Source organism: Hyposmocoma kahamanoa, unplaced genomic scaffold (genome assembly GCF_003589595.1).
Source record: "Hyposmocoma kahamanoa isolate Upper Pololo Valley unplaced genomic scaffold, ASM358959v1 210, whole genome shotgun sequence".
Classification (NCBI taxonomy): Eukaryota; Metazoa; Arthropoda; class Insecta; order Lepidoptera; family Cosmopterigidae; genus Hyposmocoma; species Hyposmocoma kahamanoa.
The window spans coordinates 3,037,947-3,061,298 of NW_020653731.1; the positions used below are offsets into that span (position 1 = coordinate 3,037,947).

A 23,352-nucleotide genomic window follows, 5' to 3' on the forward strand; every position below is an offset into this window, starting at 1 on the left:
CTTCTTTTAAAATCTATCCATAAAACTATCGACAACAACTTATGACCATTTTTAATTTTATAAAAACTGGCAACCCTACAAATGTCATTTTACTGTCTTCAATAAAGATATTTTATAGTTTGTTGCTATTATTGATGCATAGGTGGAACAAAGACAAAGAATAAATCCTTCGATCTGACTAGAATCCTCCAGTTTTGAGTCCACCCAGTGGCACTTGACCTTCCTAATTCTAGATTACTTCCATCGCCACACGTCTCAATCAAACCGTCGACATTTTTAGAAGAGGTTACATTCAATTCAATACACCTACCTGCCAAGCAGATGACCTTTCCCCGAGAAAGGCATAGCCCTGCTGGCGTTTCGAGGGCACTCTTCGTGTCTCCGGTCTTCCAGCGACACGCGCACCTCACCGCCTCCAGACAGCTCTGATGGAATCTCACTATAAAAAACATCACGGTTGCAGTATGATGTCAAGATCATAAATGATTAGAGTTAAAGAAGTTTCTTGGCAAGTTAGTAAGAAACATGTAAAGAGGATCGTCGAATATCGGTTTCCCAAAATGTTACTTTTCTAATAACGAAGCGACGAATAATTATAATATTGAAGAAAAAAACAACATACATTACAGAAAAAATAAAAACTACTAAATCTGGTTTTAAGTACGTATTTGCTGCTCACATCTCCAAAAGCAAGCTCTCGTGTGTTAACAGACAATAATCTTCGCCATCTAGGATGCCATCTCAATAATCATATCTCATAGTCCTGCACTAGGGAAACTCTGCATCACGGGTGCCATAGACAAACACACAAATGACACCCGAAAAAATAAGTAATAGGGGTTAAAGTATGAAATTGCCGATTTGTACTGAAAATCTAAATTGTTTATTTTTTAAATTTTTAACAAATTTATTTAATCAAAATAGTTGCCATTATTATCTATACATTGCTGCCATCTAATGGGAAGGTTATTAATGCCTTTGCGATAGAACTCCGACGATCTAGACTGCACAAACTGTGTGAAAGCATTTTGTACTGCCTCCTGGGAAGAAAACTTCTTGTCACGTAGATAATTGTCCAAATCACGAAAAAAATGGTAGTCCGTTGGAGCAAGGTCTGGTGAATACGGAGGATGACGAATGGTTTCTAACTGCAGTTCCTGAAGGGTCAAAATGGTTTCTCGTGCTGTGTGAGGTCTCGCGTTGTCGTGGAGCAATAATGGTGAAGATCGATTCATGAGTCGGGGCAGTTTTACTGCTAGTTTTGTCAACATGGTTCGGAGTTCGGCACAATAGACATCTGCCGTTATTGCTTGACCAGATCGGAGAAAACTATAGTGAATAAAACCATGCTGAGACCACCAAACAGTTACCATTACCTTTTTATTGGTAAGTTTTGCTTTAGGACACTGTTGTGGCATTTGACCTGGGGTCAGCCATTGCATTTTTCTTTTCCGGTTATCATAAAGAATCCACTTTTCATCACATGTTACAATTCGATCCAATATTCCTTCATTTCTGTACCGGTTCAACAAGGCAACACAAGTTTCAACACGCGTTTCTTTCTGCAGATCAGTCAAATCATGAGGCACCCATTTTTCGTATTTTTTTATTTTATTGATTTGACGCAAGTGAGTCAATATTGTGGGTAAGGTAACGTTAAACCATGCCGCTAATTCCTGAGTAGTTTGACTAGGATCGGCTTCCAGTATCTCTCTTAATTCATCGTTATTCACCTGTGTGGGCGGTCTTCCTCGTGGCTCGTTCTTTAAGTCGAAATTTCCATCACGAAAGCGTTTAAACCAAAATCGCACGGTGCGTTCATTAGTAGACCCCTCTCCAAACGCAGCATTGATATTGCGAGCTGTTTCTGCCGCGTTAGTTCCGCGTCGGAACTCGTATTCAAAAATCACTCGAATTTTCGCAGTATACATCTTTCTTGTCTAAATTGAATAACAAAAACAATTGAAAGTCGATATTCAAATGTTTCAAATTTAAAAAAAAAAAATCACAGAAACCATTTGAAAAAAGTTTCATTCGAAAACCTCAAACCATGAAGATTCTATGAAAATTCAAAGAACCTATTGCAATAAAACGGCAATTTCATACTTTAACCCCTAATATTAAAGTGGTATGTGGCTGAATGGCAATTAAATTTCTGTTTAAATAACATTTTAAGTGTATGTTTTAATTTTTAACCTAAGTAACCTCTTTGCTTGAACTTGAACTGGACTTATTTATGGAAGTATGTTGTGTTACAAATAATTTAAAAAAACTCTTTACCGACCATGGCTGTAATGAGTAGAAAAAAGGCCCGAGGGTTTTGTTTGGGGCATTATAGTTAAGTTCGCCACCAACGAGCAAGTGTGATTAAAAAAAATAACAGTTGACTTAAGTAGGATCTTAATATCGATCCTTCACATGAGATGGATTTTATAAATACCATAGAAAAATTTAACTATTTGGCCTTAGTAATATAGTCTTTAAGTTGAAATTAGTACCATTTTAAGTGCAAAATGCAAAACACGCCGATGTGAAGTATCAAGGAAATAACATAGATACCTAATAAAAAGTATTAGCACACAGCTGCACACTTACCCTCGGCGTATGCAGCTGAGGAACTCTGCGTTTTCGGGATCACTGTAATGCCGCAGCGGGCCGCTGTCCACTGTGAAGCCTTCGCGGTACAGCCGCAGTCTCACCGACCGCGCGTCACCGGACATTTGCTGCAATGTATCGCAAGTTTACGAATTTCCGGTACTTATCACAACTAGTATTAATATAAAAAGGTATACGCAAGTAAAAGTATACAAAGCCGTCGCCTCAACCAATTAACATACTTTATAAAGTAATAAAAAAAAATTATTCTAATAAAATTGTAACACAGTTGACTGTCAACAATTTTTTTTAATAATATTTTTTACGTCAGGCTGCAGGTTTAATTTAATTTTTATTTATTTATTTGTATTCAGGTTACAAAGACCCATAAATACATACACACATAATGACTAATTATTATTTTCACGTATTGTCTGCGATGTGTGACGCAACGTGGGTTTCCAGTAGACAGCCTCGGAAACATCGGTGCATGACACCCTTCGGCCAAAACTCATCCTTCATGAAGGTCGACAGATGTTGAGTTGGTACTCTCACCACAAATGAATTAAAATTCACATTGTGGCGGGACCCCAACCGCTCGACCCTCAGGATCGCATTGGCTTTCAGCCGTATATACCTCACAATATCGACAGACTTTGTGGAGTAATGAAGCCGCGACACGCATAACAACGTCGTGGGTATCGCTGAACGCAGTAAATGATTAGGTCCACTCGGGGCGGCGGTTAATACAATGTTCGGTATTGTACACGTGATTTCGCGGTAGTGTGCAATTGTGTTCACGAGGCGAAATACCGCATAAGCAATTTTATAAGTAAATTTTAGAACAAACTATCAAACACAAAGAAAAAATCTTTACTAAATAAAACTATGATCATGATGGTTGACACGTTACTGCTTATAAGCATCCAATTTTATTTTGTTATCTAATTTTTCTTTCTTTTTTAGCTTATCAGTTTGACTTGCAAGCGTTTTGGTACTCTAGATATTATAAGCTTCTCTAGCAAGGTCTTCTGCTTAAACGTATTTCATATTCTAAAATACTTACTGTCTGCTGCGTGTTTGGTGGTCCAACTTGTTCGTGATCATCGGTTGTTTGGCCTGAAACATTGTAATTAAAAAGTGTATCAGCCCAACGACTACTAGAGCTGTCATCTAGGAAATTCCCAGACTCTCGACTATTTTTTGGCATTATTGAAACTCTGATGTTTTCAGTCCCGAAAATATTTAGACATGACCTAACTCACTTATCGAGTTATTAGGTTTTCACTATTGTTACATATAGGAAATTAAACTATTTTTTCGGGACCAAATCGCGTATATTTGTATTTTCAAACCAACCAAGGTGTCGTACCTTTTACAGGCCCCATGGTCACGGCTGACAATTTCATTTCTCAAGTCCCTTAATTAAAAATTATTAAAAATCTACTAAACCATGTATTTTTTTTATTCTGGTTACATGCGACATGGCAACACTGTAGAGTGGCGCTTAGTATAAATCTGTTGAGATTGAAGAACGGTAGTAACAAAATCAGGTCCTCTATATCTGAAACTATATTAAACGCCCTTTGTTTTTTGTATGTACCCACTATAAAAATCAAAAAATAACTTTCATAAATAATTTTTATTTTGTAATTTAAGTTAATAAAGAATTTAATTAAAATATCACGTTTAGACTGCTTAAATGCTTATAAATCGTTAAATGAAAATATTTATTCATGCCTAAATCATGTATGTTTATTGTTTGAAACAATCAATGTCAACTGTGACCATGGGACTTGTAGAAATCCCGAAACGTTGGTTTGTTTAAAAAAACAATATACATTATTTCAATCCGCAAAAATAGTTTCATTGTCAAATAAGCCTATTTACGCAGAAAAACTGATTTTCGCCTCAGGTATAATTTGTGTTAACACATACCTAGTCTGTATCCGACGCCTGAGAAGACTTGCCCTTGTCCCCGACTCGTCGTGCTTGGTTCATCTTCGAACACTACGGCCCCACGCCTGAAAAAAAAATACAATGTTAGTTGCTACCGCACATAAGAAAACCGCTAATGTGACATGTGCCATTAGTCCAATCTAATTAAATAAAAATTAAAAAACCCCTGATACAAAACAGTGTACTCCAAAAAGTCACCATCTCATCATCATCACTTAAACCAAAAGACGTCCACTACTGAACATAGGCCTCGCCCAAAGAATGGCACAATGGCCTGTATTCCCGTAGCCTTCACCAGATCATCAGTCCACCCTGTCTACCGGTACGCGGTCGTCACTCGAGAACTCTTCGGCCCCATCGGCCTGTTCTGCGAGCAGTGTGCCCTGCCCACTGCCAGTTAATTTTGCAATTCTTTGGTCCATGTCGGTTACTCTTGGTTCCCTTGCGAACATCCTCATTACTGATTCGATCTCGCAATGAAACTCCAAGCATAGCCCTTTGAGTGAATTAGAGCCTTCTTATAAGGACCATGTCGCAATGTCGTAAGTCATTCGTAGAGGCCAATTTAATAAACCTAAACACTATTGTTCTGCTATAACAAGAAGGAGTTGGGTAGTCGACAAACTATCCTGGTTTCAGTATCACATCAAGGTTATCATATTATTGTAATATCATCATATCATGATTACCATAGTACACGAAATTTCAAGTCTATCGAAGAAGTGGAAGTTAAGTAAATATTTATTTTGTGACTGAAATCCCTACACTTAACGCATTTGCGCACTGTTTGGGCTTATTCAGAGCGCAGGCGCAGGCGCAGGCGCGGCGGCGGGTGCGGGCGCGCGGCTCTTGGCGTCTTCCACAGTGCCGAAGCGGGTAGATCCAGACGCCGAAATCGCAAACTGCCGCTAGACCAAGACCGAGCCAACCCGCGCGACGCGCGTGGCCTTTGTGAACACAAGGAGTGTACTACGTACATTTGATTTACATACACCCGCGCCCGCCGCCACTCTGAATAAGGCCTATTATTCTATACAAAACTCGGACCCACGTCGGATGTCGCTTGTGCACTAAATTACAAATTACTAAAAAACCGACCTCAAAAGTCATTCAATCCTTAGTTTGCCACCCTTAGAGGTAGAATATTTTTTCAAATTTAAATGGGACCACTTCTGAGGTACCCACTTTCCAACAAAAATAGAATCATCAAAATCGGTTCACAAATGCTGTAAACAGCTGAACAGATATTGATCAAACATGGCTAATAACTTCCAGAATATATCAAGAAATAGAGGCGAAATGTCATTTAATTTGTTTGAAAACTATTCTGCCATATCATTACTGTGACAACTGCGCTCCGATTGGCTAGCCTGAGTTCGAAACAATTGACGGGTGTCGTCAACTGTTTCACTTCAAATCGACCAGTTAACTTGAACTTTGCTATAATGGACGAAAATTACATATTTAATATTTAATTACCGATTAAATGTGATTCCGTTTGTTTTGTACTTAGATGTTTTGCTGTTTTTCCCACACCACCGAATAGAACATCACGGCATTGTAGAGATATTATCTTTATTACAATAAATACAGAATATTTTTTGGAATATACGGAGACGTACACACAGGTCAGTAGTTGGCCTGTCTATATTTCAGTGCAAACGAGAGTTAATATTTATAAGAGCTGTATCGCCAATGTGTTACCAGGAATATATGGCCCTTATTTCATTTCTACTTCTAGTTATATACTCGATGGCTAATAATAACCATCCCGATTCTATTGATTGACGATCGAAATACGAGTATATATTCGCCACAGTAGGCAAGAGAATGCGTTCAAATCTTAATATTTTTATTTCAGACCATGTCAATGCAATAATGGTAGCCTTTTCTAGTTTCTTCTGCATAAATGTCTAACAAGTGCAGTAATTCACACATTAAATTCATGTAATAATAATTCCCACTTTTAGAATTTTTCCTACTTATTTTTAGCTGTTTTTTAGTAATACGTTATAATTATAATTTTAGTGCTAACCCACATCAGTGCTATTGTGCCATCTTATCCTATAAAAGCGTCTTCAACTCAAAACCTTTACGCTTTAAGCATACGTCACAGCTCAACTACTTTACTGCTTTGCTTCACAGTTGAGCTGTGACATATGCTGAGTTGGACTGTTTCACTTTATAATTTTAATACTAATTTCTTCTGTACAGGTGTTAATAAGCTGAATAAATGATTCCGTCATTCTTTTCTTTCTTTCTTTTGATGTTAGTACTGAAAATTATCATACATTAATTTGAATTGAATTTATAATACGAAGCAAATTACTATTAAATAAATGAAACCACATCACATCAAATTATAAATAAGTTCAAATAAAAAATTACATTTAATTATAAATACGGGAACCGATGTGAACAAGGTTCCAATGTTTTCAAGTGTCGTAAGCGTGCGAGTACCCTTCCCAAATCAACTGTACGAGACTGTTGGAACTAAAAGGCATTGAATTATCTAAGCTAATATTATAACTGTAAAATATGAACTGTAGTTGTCTGAATAAATTATTTTTGATTTGATTTGATTACATAGAGGCAGTCTGTCTATCCTATATCTGTCTATCCACTTCCTATATACCTTAGTACTTTCCTGCAACTCTGGTAAGAAAATAGGAAAACTGTGCTATTATAAGTTTTGTAAAAAATATTACTAACGACTTTTTGAAAGGCATTTTTTCAATCCTCCTCCTTTTTATACTTTTCATATCCACTGACGAAGCCATTTTTACATTATTCTATTTTTCGTTTTCTTTATTTATTACTCTGATAATTTTTTTAGCATTTTGTAAACTTGTATGTGCTGACTTTGACAGATGAAGGTCACAACGTCAGTTGATTTTGACAAGGAAAAGCAAAAAGATTAAATACGTATAAAAGAAAAAGCATTGATAAAGGCAAAAAAAATACAAAGTAAACGACGAAGTCAGTGACAAGTCAATCGTAGTGGTGGACATAGGTACCCATAGGACCCATAAGCATCAACAGTGCAACGCGGAGTGTCCGCGAGCGGGCGAGCGGACGAAGTGTGTCGCGGATGAATCGGATGACTTTCCACGAGCGGACGAGCGGACGAAGTGTGTCGCGGATGAATTGGATGACTCTCCGCACCCGCGTCGCAAAAAATCGTCGTGGAAAAATATACATTTTATTTTTTATCTCTTAATGTAGGAAAATGTAATGTGTGTGGTTTATTTAAAGTATAGGTTCAATCATTTTCTATCAAGAAAAAAATAATTCATCTGCAGGTACTTGCGGCTTTACGAGTGAAAAGGTGTCAAAATGTTAAATTTGTTATTTATTTTTTAACACAATATAGTAGTTTCTACTTAATGTTCGTGTTATTGTTATAACACTCTCTAAATTGCACTAAAATTAATTTTTCTTTAGTCGAAGCTCATGTATTTTGTTAAAAAAGTACATAAAAGAGTTAGCAATTTTGCCGCACCTTTACTTACAAAGCCGCAAGTACATGCAGACGGATTAGTTTTTTTTACATAGAAAAAAATTGGAACTATACTGTAATTAAACCACGCACGTTACATTTTCGTATATTTTGAGCTAAAAAATAAAATGTATATTTCTCCATACAAAAAAAATTTTTTTCTCCTCCGAAACTATCAACTTTTTAAGAAATTATACAAGAATAAAAGTTGTTAGGAATGTTATTATCAATCATATAAAAAAAACTTAACTCGATACTCCACAAGTTATCCCTATGTCCAAGAATTATCAATTGGGCCCACTGTGCGTCGCTGTGAATGCGTAAGTGAATGTATGTATAAAACATTTTACAGTCTGTCGCGGACGTCCGCGTTGGTCATCCGCGTCACGGGCCTAAGATATACATAAGTATACAAAAACATCATCAACCAATTATACATCACACTACTGGGCACAGCCTCCTCCTTTAGGGAGATTATTACGCCACGCTTTTCGAGTGCGATTTGGGGACTTGACTTTTTTTTAAATTCACCGCTAGCTTAAAGTATTGCTACCAAACATACACATATGTATGTAATTTAGACATTTAAGTCATACGTAAATGCCCGCACATGGATTCGAACCGTTAATATCTCAATGTGAAGCAATTTTCTTACTGATACATGATATTTATCATCATCATCCAATTACAATCTACTCCCAAAACTTCAGTCAGTTTTTTCGCTATTTCTCATTGTAATGTTTTTATTTTGTTTTTAGTAAGTCGTATATAGCCTCTGCCCACTCCACTGGAAGGTACCTGGGATGACATGTATGTGTTAATATAAAAAAACTCACTCTCTAACACTCTTAAACATCTCGGTGACTATATCTTTCCGAGGCTTGCTTGGCCCTAATATCTGCTGGCCCGAACGCTCCGATCCGCCCGCGTAGAATGCTTGGCCTGGAACAACGGAAATCCATATTTACTTTCTTACGATATAATAAAGCAAGTAGTGGTGTTATTTTAAACAATGACGTGATGATGCGTTACTTATGGATTCTGAAATAATGGCAGTAGTGTAGACTTTTTTATATAAGAAATTCCACAATGTAGCTAAACTAACTAGTCAAAAATGTATGGTATAATAGGATGGTAGATGCAGTTCACTAAAGGAATCCTTTAAGTCTCAAATTGAAGATAAATGAGTAAAACGCCTAATAAAGTTGAGCGAGCAAATGTACAAATACACATTGTTGTTATTAATAAAATTCAGGGAAAATTCAGATGACCATCGAGCTATTAGTGTTTACAAACTACACTAAATGTCTACACTAATTTGCAAATTTATTTTTTATAAATCGAACAAAGTTAACGGTAATTACTGCAAAATTAAAAGATACATTTTTTTTATAATTAATAAATAATAAACTTCAAAAACGAGTTCAGTATATGAAACAAACAGTTTAGCGTGTGGGTTCCTTGAAATAGCTGGTAAAAAACTGTACTAGAAATTTTTGTTAGCAACGGTAGTTTACGACATTTCATTTTCATCACACTTGTAAATAGTATAACGTGCTGCAAAACTAGGCGACATTTTTATCATACTGCTGGTGATAATTTTTTTTTATGTCTAATTTCATTCATACTTAAAGTCGAAGCAAAAAGTTTTAATGCTCAAGTAAAATGATTATTCTTTCTATAAGATTTTTTTAGATAGGTATTTAAATGTTACAAATATGATACGAAAACACAATGTTTTTTTTTACATCTAATTTACCATATTTCAATGGCAATTATAAAACGTTCGGGCAAATTAATTTGAATCTGTCCCTTCGTTGGTGATTGCCGACTTATCGCCCTTGTGAACACAACGTACTATGTCGTCATAATCGTATACGCAAGAAAGAACACGGGATTCTTAATTGGATGTAAGTAACATTTTATACGTCAAAATCGTAAGTTCTCCTTTATCATAAAAACTCAGAAATTGTAAACACCATTTGCGATAAGGGGACAATATACCTAAAAACGAAACAACTAATTTTTTTCTACCAATTTAGACGGGAGCCCACATCTTGTTGGTTTTGAACTTAGCCTTTAAAATTGTTCGGGGCAATTTTGTTAGACCTTTACGTCTCTAACCAAATCGACATCTCTACTTGTACCTAACTAAAATCCATGCCTAACCTGTGTCAGACCCAGAAATCGAGGCTAATTCTTCTTTCAATTCACTATTTTCTATCCTCAATCTCTCCAGTTCATTTTTCAGTTTTACTAAGTCACTCATCGCGTTGAGTTCAGAACCCAGTGCGGTTGAACCCGCTGCTACACTGTCGTTGATTGGAGGTATTATGCGGAATTCGCGCTCTAAAGTTCCTCTATTGGCCGCTAGAGTAAAAATTATAATCCGTTCAAACAATCCACAGAATAGGCCCCTCCAAAATTGTCTCAGAGTTTACTTCTTCTTACATTTACAATAAGAATTGCATTCATAAACAATATTTGAAACCGTTAAAGATCCCTAAACAATATCAGCAAAGCTAAAAAGGCCGTAATGGCAGAATCACAACATGATTAATTGACAATTAATATTATGAATTTCTTACAATTCATATGACGCAATTCATCTATTTGACAGTGTTTTAAAGGAGGTATCCATAGAACACTGTCAAATAGATGAATTGCGTTTTTTGTTTTGTTTGAAAGTTCATAATATGAAATTTCAATTAATCATATTATGATTCTGCCAATGCGGACTTTTTAGCCCTGCAGGACGGAAGACCCCAGCACAGTCCTTAGTAGACTGGTTCCCTTCAGCGGAACGTAAATAGGTTCATTCTTCTATTCATTCTCCACTGTTCACAACAAGATCTCGAACTTTTATTATTAGTTACTGGTTCGTAATACCTTAAGTATTTTAGGCCTTTAATTCAATTTATAACCCGTGGTTAGAGTATACATGTATCAACAGTTTTTAATCTAAAACATCATGCATTCAGACCTTCATCCACATCTTGAGAGCTTTTAATTCTTGCAATCTCTCTCCGTATTGCAGAATTCTCTTTTCTCAATCGTTCAATTTCCTTAAGCAACCGATATGAATCACTCATACGAGGCGTGTCTGAACTGGTTGGTTCCGATTTGGAATAACTCGTACTTGACATACTTCCGAGTGCATTAGCATCGCAAAAAATTGTTTTTCTTAGTTCCCTTTTTCGCCTGAGAACTGACACTATAAATATATTAAAAAATAAAATAAAAGATCCATGTATTTTAAATTTTTATTGAATTGATATTCAATTATTTTTTGTGAAATTACTCCCCTAGTTTGTTATAATTATTAATACAAAGATCGAACACTCAAAAAAAATCTTTCGATCCGGCCGGATTCAAACCGACGTCTTCTAGCATACCGTGGCAGACGCTATACCAACTAAGCCACGGAACAAACCAGCGGACCTCACGATCTTTGTACTAATAATTATAAATATAAATTATAAAACAAACTAGTGGAGTAATTTCACAAAAAATAATTGAATATCAATTCAATAAAAATTTAAAATACAGTGAATAGCGACATCTCTTGCCAGGGCCGGTTGCTGTAAAGGTATCTAACTGGGTGATAAAACTTTCATAGATTTCTCATAAATAGCGCTACGACTAAAAAGTCGTTGTAAAACCAAATACAAAGACACGACAACAAGCACATAGAAAAATTCGTGAGGTCCGCTGGTTCGTTCCTTGGCTTAGTTGGTATATGGCACGGTATGCTAGAAGACGTCGGTTCGAATCCGGCCGGATCGAAGGAATTTTTGCTGAGTGTTCGATCTTCGTATTAATAATTAGATCTATGTATGCTAATAAAAAAAATAGTATAATAATAAATAATTAAAAAGCCGTCGTAGCGGTTTGACCTACCACCATTCAAGCAAATGTCCGCGGGTTCGAATCCGTGAGTTTTTCTGAATTTATATGCGAAATTTAATTTGAAAGTTACCATGAGCTTTTCGGTGAAGGAAAATATCTTGATGAAACCTCAAGTCGAAGTTCAGAACCTAAATCCCAAACCCGCAATGGGCCAGTGTGGCGGATTATAGACTACACCCTCGTCTGAGAGGAGACCCGTGCCCAGAAATGAGGCGCGTAAATAAGTTGATAATGATGGTATACTAATATTTTAAGTTCATTGGAGAGGCATGATTTCCATTCTAAAATAACATAAAAATAATGTTAATTAAGATGTAAGCGCAAGTGAGTATGGTTTGTCGGAAATAAGTAACTAACTATGGTAACGTTACAAGAAATCCAGATGAAGGTAGTCGTCGACAGCAAAAGAGGGTAGACAGATATAGTTATTCCTAAAGCTATCATCTGTTGCTGGCCAGTCAACCCGAGACCATGAAGACTGTAACCGTTCCGAAATGTCGGGGAAATAAAAAGCAATCATCCGTGGGAATGAATCTGTAATTAATTATTTTTTCAGCCAAGTAGCAGGCAACGATGCAGCACATTTTGCTATTAGAAACTAACTAATAATAAACACCTGAGTGATATACAGACTAAACTAACCATAATCAGGTGCCTCCAGTCCAAACGTACGAAACGATTTAAAGGTCAACTCACATTGGCCTCTGCGCACGCGCTTGCGGCGTTATTGATCATTTTATTAGACACTGATATCATGCCTGTGACTATTTACGTAAATTATTTGAATGACTCTGGGTTTTCTGATCATATTTCGGCCCAATGCATGTAGCACTTTGATTTTCATCGAAAATTTGTTACTATATTACCTTCCTCTTCATCACTGGAGCTTTCCTGCTGCAGCGAATCCAATGTGGCGAACTTGGAGCTGGTCTTCTTTTTCTCCTTCTTTGGTCGAACAGGGGATCCCGGCGGGGACTCCATATCGCTGTCTGAAAGTGCGGGGAGAACTACGGGTTGCGCTTGAGGGTGCGCTGGAGCCTCGTCTGTGTTGCCTCCATGCTCATAAAAACTTGATAAGGCTACCTGTAAAATTATAATCATCGTACATGTAATACCCTACTGATGATATAGACCTCTCCAAAAACACAGGATTTAATGCAAGTTGTACAATGAATTATAACTATAATGTCTTCTAGTTTTACCACTAGTTCTTCTAGTTTTGTCGTATGTCGTACTTCATTATGATAAGGTGTACCTACACACCTTTGTTTGCAAAGCCGTCAAAAACTTGCAGGTTGGAATGTTTTACCTCATTCACCATGTTCGATTTTCACGTGTTTCGATTGTTACAAAATTTCTTTGAGAATGAAGAGAACATGAAATGACACTTAGACCATTTTATAAATAAAGACAGAATTTTTTTGTGAAATTTTTATTCCAAAATTACCTTATAAATGGGATAAGAATATAGATTTCTTTATGAGAAAATAATTTGACCCCATCTCACTTGATAAAAAGTGACGATGAGGTCGACGAAGCAGCGTGCACACCTTTTTTTTAAATAATGCCTGTTCACTCTCGCCTTGAAAAGGTCCCCGTTATAGCATTCAGGGAAAAAGTCTGCAGGCAGGGAATTCGACGCTTTCAACCATTCGCCATATAAGAAATATCAAAATGACTAATACGTAATTGATGACATTTTGATATTAATTTTTTTAAATACTTTTCATTTCCACTTTGATACCACATAGCCTTTTTGGCGAACCCAATATATTCTAGATATAACAATCAAACCCTCTGAACTTGAAAATTATTGTCCTTGCCAATTATAACACAAAACAAAACAGGTACCACAATATAAAATAAAAGTACTTTTTGTGACTACCACAGAATTGTATAATTTTACATACTAAATTGGGAATCCTTTATTAAATTTGTTCTTTGAGCTAAATTTGTTCTTTGATGGAAGTGGTCCCATTGTTAAGTAAAGTTTATGTTAAGTCTTTGTTTTGTTAAATATAGTTATCAAATCACTTTTAAGAAATAATGATTCATGAAAATGCAGTTTAGATAAATTTTATGTCCTACAATTTCTTAAACACTTACTTCTCTGAAAAAGCATTGTCAATAATTGAGTTTAACTGTATACAAATAAAAAGGCTTGAAAACAGTTTTTTTTTAACCAAATGACTGGCAAACAAGTCATGCACCTGATGGTAAGTGACACACCTGTCTATAACAATTGCAGTGCCGCTCAGAGTTTCGAATCATAAACATCACCCTGAGATATAAATTGAAAAGTCTGTGCCTGTAATTTCACCAACACCCTTACTGTTCACAACCAAATCACAGTATTGCAAGCATTACTGCTTGGTGGCAGTGTTTTCCTGAACAAGCTCTTTCACAGAGCAATTTTCCAGTTCAAGGGGAATCCCCCGTTAGAAATTAAATTCTTTTGCTGCATATCAAAAAACATTTTTATGTTTTTGTATATGCTTTGTTATCTCTGTAACCATCCTAAAAAAAATAAAAAGATAAGTGTCAAGGACGTGGAAGCTTAAGTGCTAAACTAAAATACTATGTAATGTTATTATTATTAAGGTGGCTTCATTCAAGGTCTGTGCAGCCCCTCATTGGTGAGACCAGTAAATGTTCTATTGTTATTGCCACTTTGTTACATCTCTGACCCTAGATCTACTGTCTTCAAGAACTGAAGTATTTTCCTGGCCCCAATTGTTTCCCTCTGGATGTGCCATATAGTCAAAGGTGACCCTTTGAACCGTTCTTATTATAAGCGACATAGAATTGTTTTTAAATCTTAAGTGTCAAGCTTACTTGAACAGATGGCAGCACATTAAGCTATACATGGGAAAATGTTGTTCTATTACACTTGAAGAGACATTTGGACAAAACTACACAGTTTTTGTCAAGTCACCACTGCAAAATCTCATGATTAAGGACCACAAATTGATTCGAAACAAGTCGAGCAAAAATCTACTTAAATACGTGAGTTACGTTAATATGTCTGAGTCTCATAGTGATTTTCTATTTAAAAAACTGTATAGTTGGATGTGCTGTCGGCTATACAATATGTCCCTGTAGTGATATTGAGTGTCCATTAAGGGCGAGCCTTGAGTAAGAAGGTGCAGAACAGTCTTGTCCAATTAGTGGCAGAATCTAATATCTGCTCTTTCTTAGTTTAAGGGTCGTATTCTAGAACTCGACTCAATGCTCAAGTCAGGATTTGAGTATGGTTTAAAGCACTCGAAATCATACTCAAGTCCCTGCCATGAGAGTCGTATTTCCAGTGCTTGTGTTTCCAGTGCAATCCTGACTTGAGCATTGAGTAGAGTTCTAGAATACGACCCTAAGTCTCCTTAACAATTCTGTGAAGCCTTTATAATAACTTAAAAGGTTGTTTTTAGGACTATAATGTAAAAAATAAATTAATTACCGTTGGTGCTTAGAACATAGTCACATTGTTACAAATAAATGAAATAAACGTACATACCCACGAAATGTTTAACTTTAGACAAATCTGTAAGCACACACTTGCGACAAGCAGGGTGCAAAATAAAAATTAGTACAGTGCTCATTAGGTTTAGGGGAACAAGTGAGTCCAGTAGTATAACGCTGACACGGGCGATATGGCAGCATTCTTTCAAAGAAAATCATTGTTTTGATTGGAAAAAGGCTAAATGTGTAAACTTACTTCAAGTTGCCAATTGGAAGATTCTAAAAAGAACCTGCTCCGAGCCTCGTCAGCACCCGTGACGTCACAAAACTGCCGCAGCGTATCGTCTCTGTCCGCGGACATTTCTAAAATAATTTAATTTTTTACAAATTCAATAAAATCAAATGGCATGAAATGCCGATGACTTGCTTGCTTTTCGTTTCTTTGTTCAAACAGTTGGCAAATCTGAAATTCGAATAGTGCTGTGTTCTTCCACAGAACTACTAATTAATTTAGTTTCATTCTAGAACATTAAATTTGAAAACATTTATAATACTATGATTTTTAGGCATTGTTATATTCATGGATTTACAAGGGAGTAGCCTCTTGCTGTTACTTGCTTGCCGTTCTACAGTCTTCAACAGTCTTCGACCGAAACGACGAAGCAGCCTTTTCTGCAGATGGGCATCACTATAGAACAGCAGTTCAACGGATAGGCAACTTAATAAAAATATACGTCAAATTGACATTTAATTTTCGGATACACGTGCTATTTAGGTAATCTAGATTTGTTGAACTGTCAAATGCCAGTTCAATAAATCCAATAAAATAGTCAAATGTATTTATTCTTTGTGTAGTTTCACAACTACGCTTATTTATTTGGCAAACGATGTTTTTGTGTTGAAAAGTGACGACAATAATTACATTAATTTTTTTTTCTACTTTTCGCTTAACTCATTGTTCACTTGCATTATGTATCTAAATTCTGCATTGTTTTGGTTTGACAGCTGCTTTGTACTTATTGCAGTAATTTTATTTTCCGATTTTCATGTAATTTTGCTGAAATTAATGAAGATATTAGTAAGTTAAAACGCTTTCCACAAATTTCTTACAATGTTAAAATATATCAAAATCTATTCTCAACCCTATTTTTGTCAGATGCAGTTAAATAAATGAAGACCAACCGAAAGCCGTCGGGAAACATCATGAGGAAGTATTATCAGTTAATACTCGTCGTAGTATGCTTCGTGAGCATCGTAACGCTGTTAATATACCGCCACGAGTATTACAGATTGCGGTATGTACTAGAAGTACTCAACTTTTTCGGCAAACCCGGCTTATCTGAGATAGAATTTTGCGGCCCTGGTTTCAACGCTACAATGCTATCTGAAATATTAAGAAATTCTTCGCTAGAAGTAAGGGAAACACCGCCGCTGTTTCAAGAAATAGACGACAACTTCTACTCATATTCATCATTTTTACGGTCATACCAAAAGTATGAAAAACTAACGCAGTCCCCGGCCCATAATATTGACACAATTGTCATAGGTAAAGCACATGCTAGACCTGACTTCAGGTGTAATATATGGTTAGAAAACGCGCCTACACCAAAGGCTGGAAGATTCACATATAAAATTATGTCTGAACCTATTAATGATTTTCGTTTGTATGTTTTTCAATGTGCTTTAAACAGAAACTTAGGCAAACCAAAAGGTGTTAGCTTCTATTTAAACAATTACAACATCAATCCAATTCATGCACCAATTAACAAGGTCATTCAAGTCAATACAAAACGACGGCCTAGAGAAAGTAGCAGTATAAAGTTTGTCAACTTTATAGAACCGGCAATCTGTGTGATACCAAATCAAATACCACTTGTATCGAGAGATTCTTTTATAGAGTTCTTAGTCTTTCATCACATGATGGGTGTAAATCAATTTACTATTTATGATAGTATGATATCCGAAGACATAATAAGACGTTTAAATTTAATACCAACGGATATCACACAATGGAACATTCAGTTCTTTCCATTAAATTACCCATTTATATTTGCAAAGTCTTATGACATTGTCCGTAGTGCTATAGAGCTAGACTGCTTATTTAGACACTTTAGGTTTGATAAAGAAGACAACGATAAAGCAAGTCATGCTATGATACTGTCTTGGGATGAATTTTTAGTACCAAGATTACATAATAACTTAAGAACTGTTATTGATGATTTCGATCCTAGAAGGAATATACGAACAATAGAAGTAAAACCATTATTGTTTTGTCTAAATCAAGCAGATGATGATAATTCTGAAATGGGACATCCAGAAATCATGAGAAAGACACACTATTTTATGCTAAATCAAAAATTGAAGTCTGTATACATAAGAAATTTAGATTCCATGACAACTTTTGATGACATATTTGATATTAATGGTGGAAGTAGTGATATTGCACTTGAGGTACTAGGAGCGCACAAGTATACAGAATGTAGAGATCCAAAGACCTATTCGCCATATGGTTTGGGGTACAATGAAACACAGATGCAGGTGTTTCAACACAAGTTTGAAGGTGCTATGTTGAAGTTTGATCAGAGCTTAGTAAGCGACAAGGTTTATAGACTGTACCGGTCAGGTAAAATATGGGAAAAAACGTCAAACGAAAATGTGAGGGATATGTTATGAATTGAATATTAATTGCATTAATTGGTTAGTGATAAATAAATATTTATTGGAATATAATTTTTATGAGTTTGCAGGCAATTGGGATTGCAAAGATTTGCCACAAGCATACAATTTTTTTCTTTGTATCAATGTGTATGATACTATAGAATACTGTATCGGCCTATATTATGTATTATGCCACTGCTGGGCACCGGTCTTCCTTAAAATATAGGTGTGGATGAGGGTGAAGAATAAGTAATTAGTTTTAATATAAGCAAGTGTCAGCAGGACAAATTTCTTTTTTGAGCACTTCTGATTTCCTTATTGGGTTGTTTTATTATTAAAATTATTTTATTATCGATAATGATATCAGTATTTAACCACATGTGTTACCCCTTTTGTTGAATATAATAAATTTTAGGTGTGCAAAAATGGTTACAGATATAATGTGCTGATTCTGAATAATTTTTCACTATTGTTGATTCAATCAAACTAAACTTAAGTTCAGTGCAACTGTCTTTCTTGTTATCAATTAAAGGACGACCTTTATTTTGTTATAAATCATCATTATACACACCATCTAGGTTCGTTGAGTAATCCATGGAGTAAATGTTATGTCGCTTCCACATTTATACGATGAACTGCTATGTAGTAGAATTCCCTGCCTACAGACTTGTTCCCTAAACAGCGGCCTTACCTTGAACTCTTATTACAGTTTAGTAATAAGAGTTCAACAACAAAGAAGGGAGATGGTGATATATCTCCAAGAAGTGCTGTCTCACAACGATTCATTTTATATCCTAAACTTTAAATCAGGCAAAATGGAGCTTAGAAGTTAATTTCTTTTTAATAAAAAAAAGATTTTAGTTTTTATTTTGTTTTTACGATATATGAGACAGATACACCGAATTTAAATTTAGTCTTGCGTTTGGACTGTACGTCCAAAACTGAATACAAAATGAAAATAAGTATATTATTATTAGTGAAACATTACATCAGAATATATTGAAGTTTTATTATATTAACCTTTTAGTTTTAAGATAAATAATGTTGCATGTTAATTATGTTTTCTCGAAAATGTAATTCAACAAAATATGAGTTTGTAATAAAACCTCCAGTGAATTTTAGAAGAGGTGATCCTACTTACCAAGACTTATGTCAAGCAACAAATATTCTGCTGTTGCTTCGACGTCAGTGCGTTTGGTGGGGTAGTATATAGTGTGTAATCTGCACATCATGTAGTAAATAATATAATAAGACATGGATAGTAACTGCATACAAACGTATGCAGCACAGCTTGTATGTGTGTGCGCCCGCCGCGTGCCGTGTACGGACGCACACATTTACAAAATTTCGCGATGCACTCGCGTATGCATAGCGCTGGTCATCACACGCACTTTTCATTATTATGCAAATGTGTGCGTCGGGCGTGCACACATACAAGTCACACTGCTACGTTTGTAGGGAGTTACCATACTCGTCTTATTATACATAACCATTTCATTATACAGAAAGACTCTACCACTAAAGACGCATTTAAGTCTTTAAAAGTTAATCATATTATTGTATGATTAGTGTAGGTGGAGTCTCTTGTGAAAAGTAATAAAAATTGCATAGAGCGCTGCGATGGATGGAATTTAGTAAAATATCAGAAAGTTGTGCCTTGTTAGGGGTGGTTAGATAGAAATTATCTCCAGCATTTATAACCTAACAATCCGCGCAGATAGAGCGTAAATATATGTGTGTACTAGATAATGTGTCTATAAAATATAATTGTTCGATTTACGTCTTGCCATTATATAGATTGACTGATAGATCTAAAAACATTGCCATCTCCTTTAACTCTAAATTAGTTTAAAAAACGCATAGTTTAGCGTACGTATTGGACGTAATTCAGAATCGATATACGACTCCAAAAGTCATACTTAAAATTGAAAAATATGACACAGAGATTTTCAGCTCTATCTGTTTGGAATTAATTTCCGTATAAAATGAGACTGCTTTAGTAATTATACTTACAAACTTATTACCTCTGATGATCAGATAATGTGCTTGTTATCTTAAGTCAATCAAACCAACTTTATTATTAAGCATGAATATGTATAATCGAGGTACTTCTGTCTATGGGATAATTGCATACTTTTCATAGTATTATTTAAGAAATTACTTTGAAACATATAAGGCCCGGATTTCTTCTAAGGCTCAATTTACTGTGCCGCGGAACGGAATGGGAGGACGAATTTTTGTAATGAAATTGTACGTAGTATAATTATTAACTTTATATCAAATGTGTAACGTATAAACTAGATATGATACCTTAGCTGCGAAACTCGGAATAATAAACTAGTGGAAGTGTGAAGTGGGCGTTCCTTTGTAGCTATTGTTATGATATATCTATCATAACCAAACTTTGATGTGCGTCAACGTTCTCTTGAGGCAAACGTGGGCTTCACTACGTAAACCAGAAATATTTTGAGCAAATTATGGTTTATTATTCTGTTTTGTGCTGTCGAAATAATAGCAATAATAAAAATATATCTGGTGAAGGCGTTTCATATCATCGGTAAGTGTTATTTTCATTAAATATTACTAATTTTTTTTTTTCTGTATACTACGGACTTCATTTCGTGTGTTAATTATATCCGATCAAGATATTATTATTATTATTAATTATTTTTAGTAGTGTAATGTAAGATTAGTTCACAGGCCTGTGTATACGGCGACACCGGTTTTGAGACCAATGCCGCTTGATACGACTTCCACTAGTTTGTTATTCCGTGCTGCGGAAATTCACTAGTTTGAGAAATTATCAAGTTTGTATGTTACACATTTGTGATAAAATTCATAAGTTTTTACCCATTCCGTTTCAACACAATTAGAAGACCACGTTAACCCGAAGCAATTTCCCGGGGCCCTACTGTTGAAGCACGAAATTGGTAATAACGGCCATTTTCCCACTATGGATGACTAAAGTCGTTTCTTAGCTTACCGATCGCCTATATTTCAATGCGCGCTTCCTGATTGGCGCGATTTGGACAGGAACGGGAAAGTATAATTTCGTGTCGCGCAATCAGGAAGTGCACATTGAAATATAGGCGCTCGGTAAGCTTTCGGTACTGCGTATACCGAGCGTACCGATACCGCAACGGCTGCCACACCGACATGTAACAAGTCAAGAAACAGCTTTACAGACTTGAGTTTCGATTTGACAGTTTCGAACGGCCCGTTTGACAGTGTCGAACGGACCGTATGACAGATTCGAACGGGCCGTGTGACAGTTTCAAACGGGCCGTTTGACAATTTCGAATGGGCCCGTCTTGTCGTTGATGGACTTTGAGAGCAGTTCAGTGGTCATCCATAGTGGGAAAACGGCCGTAACTAAGTATTTCGTGCTTCTGGAGCAGGGCTCCAGGTACGGGTACTTCTTCGAAAACGTTTTTTAACCATACCAGTTTTATCACAATTTTCCTTCATCTTTCACCGCCAAAGTCAATGATAATTAGTTAACTACCTAAATGACACTTGATTCGCAAGTGACTTAGTGAGTGTAGTCTCCGTGTCGGGCCTCGTACTCATACTTCCAACTAGGCAAATGTCGCTATTTAAGTGTGGTTAGGCATTATTAAACTATTATTCTGTCCTCCTTATCATAACTAGCGCAATCGACATTCTTAACGAAATTGAGTTATTAGCATATTTGGGATCAGACAAACGAACTGTACAATCTCCTACATGCGCTTTTTTATACCTTATTTACTTTCAGTTTTATTGTTATGCAAAATCAGCGTAACTGTGGTTACACGTGGCGACTTTTAGCAGTAACGCAAACGCGCGTTCGTGAAACGCGCTTTCATCGCATTTGCATCGTTCACATTGACATCTTCAAAGAAAAAAAAAATTTTGGGTGACAATATTACGAAAGTTAACAAAATGGAAGTGCGTTGTTTATGACAAGGAGGACAGTATTTGTTACTACTCTTAACCAAAATGAATTATTAAGGATATCATTGTAGCTCCTACGCCTTTAGAAATTTAAAAATAAATGCAACTCAATATACTCGTAATTATAGGAAAGAAATAATTGATCAAAATAGTAAATGCGATGTGAAAATGCAAATTAGATCGGCCCATTGGACACAACTTGATCCTAAAGATCTACTAATCTAAGTCAATAACTCTCATGTTCTGTATTAATAAATCCGTGTCTGCAAGATCGGTGTTAAGATCTTACTTCCCGTCACGCGTCAGAGTCACACGGTGTCCCTAACGATTTTGGTACTTTAGCGTCCTAGACCGTGTCTCTTTAACGCGCAGCTATAGTCATATAACATATAAATTTAAAATGAAACAATATACCTATAACACATGTTAATTGTAATGCATGTAATCCCTTAAAACCCGTAAAATATACATCATTCCAGGAAAGTAACGTTTCGCCCGTTAATTCCCTTCCGTCACTCATCTTTAGAACCTCACCAATATTTTTTAGAGTTGCCATTTTGTTTTTTTTTATTGATTACACCGAAATCGAATCGGTATAAATAACTTATTTTTTAAATCTGATAATCATCGCAAGCAGCAATAAGTATTGCAAATCAAATACCCGATTACACAGCTTTTGCGCCCACCATTTTCGAAAAAATATCATTTCAATTTATAAAAATCAATAAAAAAAATCCACCAAAATTATTAGGGATATGCGTCACGTTGTCCCTAACGATTTTGGTAATTGATTTTTTTTAAGCATATTTAATTTAAAAAAAGGTGTATGTAGACACAGTGTGGCTCATAGATGAGAGACGGTTTAATTAATATTACTTGGGTGTACATCAATAACTACTCACTGATTACGCATCATTTGGGAGTTGTATAGATCTCCGTTTATTAATAAAGTTCCCTATTTCATTACGTGAGTGCTGCCACTCGGCAAATAAGTCAATCATCCAGGATGCCGATGAGCCGATGATGATTAGTCTATTAAATACTACCAAAATCATTACGGACACTGTGTCAGACGCGTGACGAGTGCGTCACGCGTCCTAGAGATACACTTTATGTGTATAGCTTGGAGCGTAAGTGGCATCTCGAGATAAAAGTGACATTTCAGCCAATATGCACTAAAGAACTGTTCGCTAATACTTAAGTCACAAATAATGAGCTTTAGTTATATTTATTCACACTAAACCCTGTACTTTATTCCAATATCTTCACTGCAATAAAATGTTTTTTAACACTGATATTATGTTTCATTACATGTTTTTCACCAACACCCTTGGGCTCAA

General features: G+C 35.8%; 2 protein-coding genes across 2 annotated transcripts in view; one reads left to right on the forward strand and one right to left on the reverse strand.

Moving 5' to 3' along the window:
• Positions 1 to 15,794, reverse strand: part of LOC113227428 (NSFL1 cofactor p47) — an 18,184-nt gene extending 2,390 nt beyond the window's left edge. Inside the window, exons 1-7 of the mRNA XM_026460350.1 lie at positions 15,675 to 15,794; positions 12,829 to 13,045; positions 8,890 to 8,995; positions 4,534 to 4,619; positions 3,662 to 3,714; positions 2,596 to 2,723; positions 311 to 439 (exon numbers count right to left, since the gene is read on the reverse strand). Of these exons, the coding sequence (XP_026316135.1) occupies positions 311 to 439; positions 2,596 to 2,723; positions 3,662 to 3,714; positions 4,534 to 4,619; positions 8,890 to 8,995; positions 12,829 to 13,045; positions 15,675 to 15,779 (824 nt within the window). The 5' untranslated portion in view covers positions 15,780 to 15,794. The remainder of the gene's footprint in view (positions 1 to 310; positions 440 to 2,595; positions 2,724 to 3,661; positions 3,715 to 4,533; positions 4,620 to 8,889; positions 8,996 to 12,828; positions 13,046 to 15,674) is intronic.
• A 789-nt stretch (positions 15,795 to 16,583) lies between these two features.
• LOC113227448 lies at positions 16,584 to 20,769 on the forward strand. Its single transcript, XM_026460374.1, has one exon. The coding sequence runs from the start codon at positions 16,589 to 16,591 to the stop codon at positions 18,089 to 18,091; it is 1,503 nt and encodes a 500-aa protein (XP_026316159.1). The 5' UTR covers positions 16,584 to 16,588; the 3' UTR covers positions 18,092 to 20,769.
• The last annotated feature ends 2,583 nt before the right edge of the window (positions 20,770 to 23,352 follow it).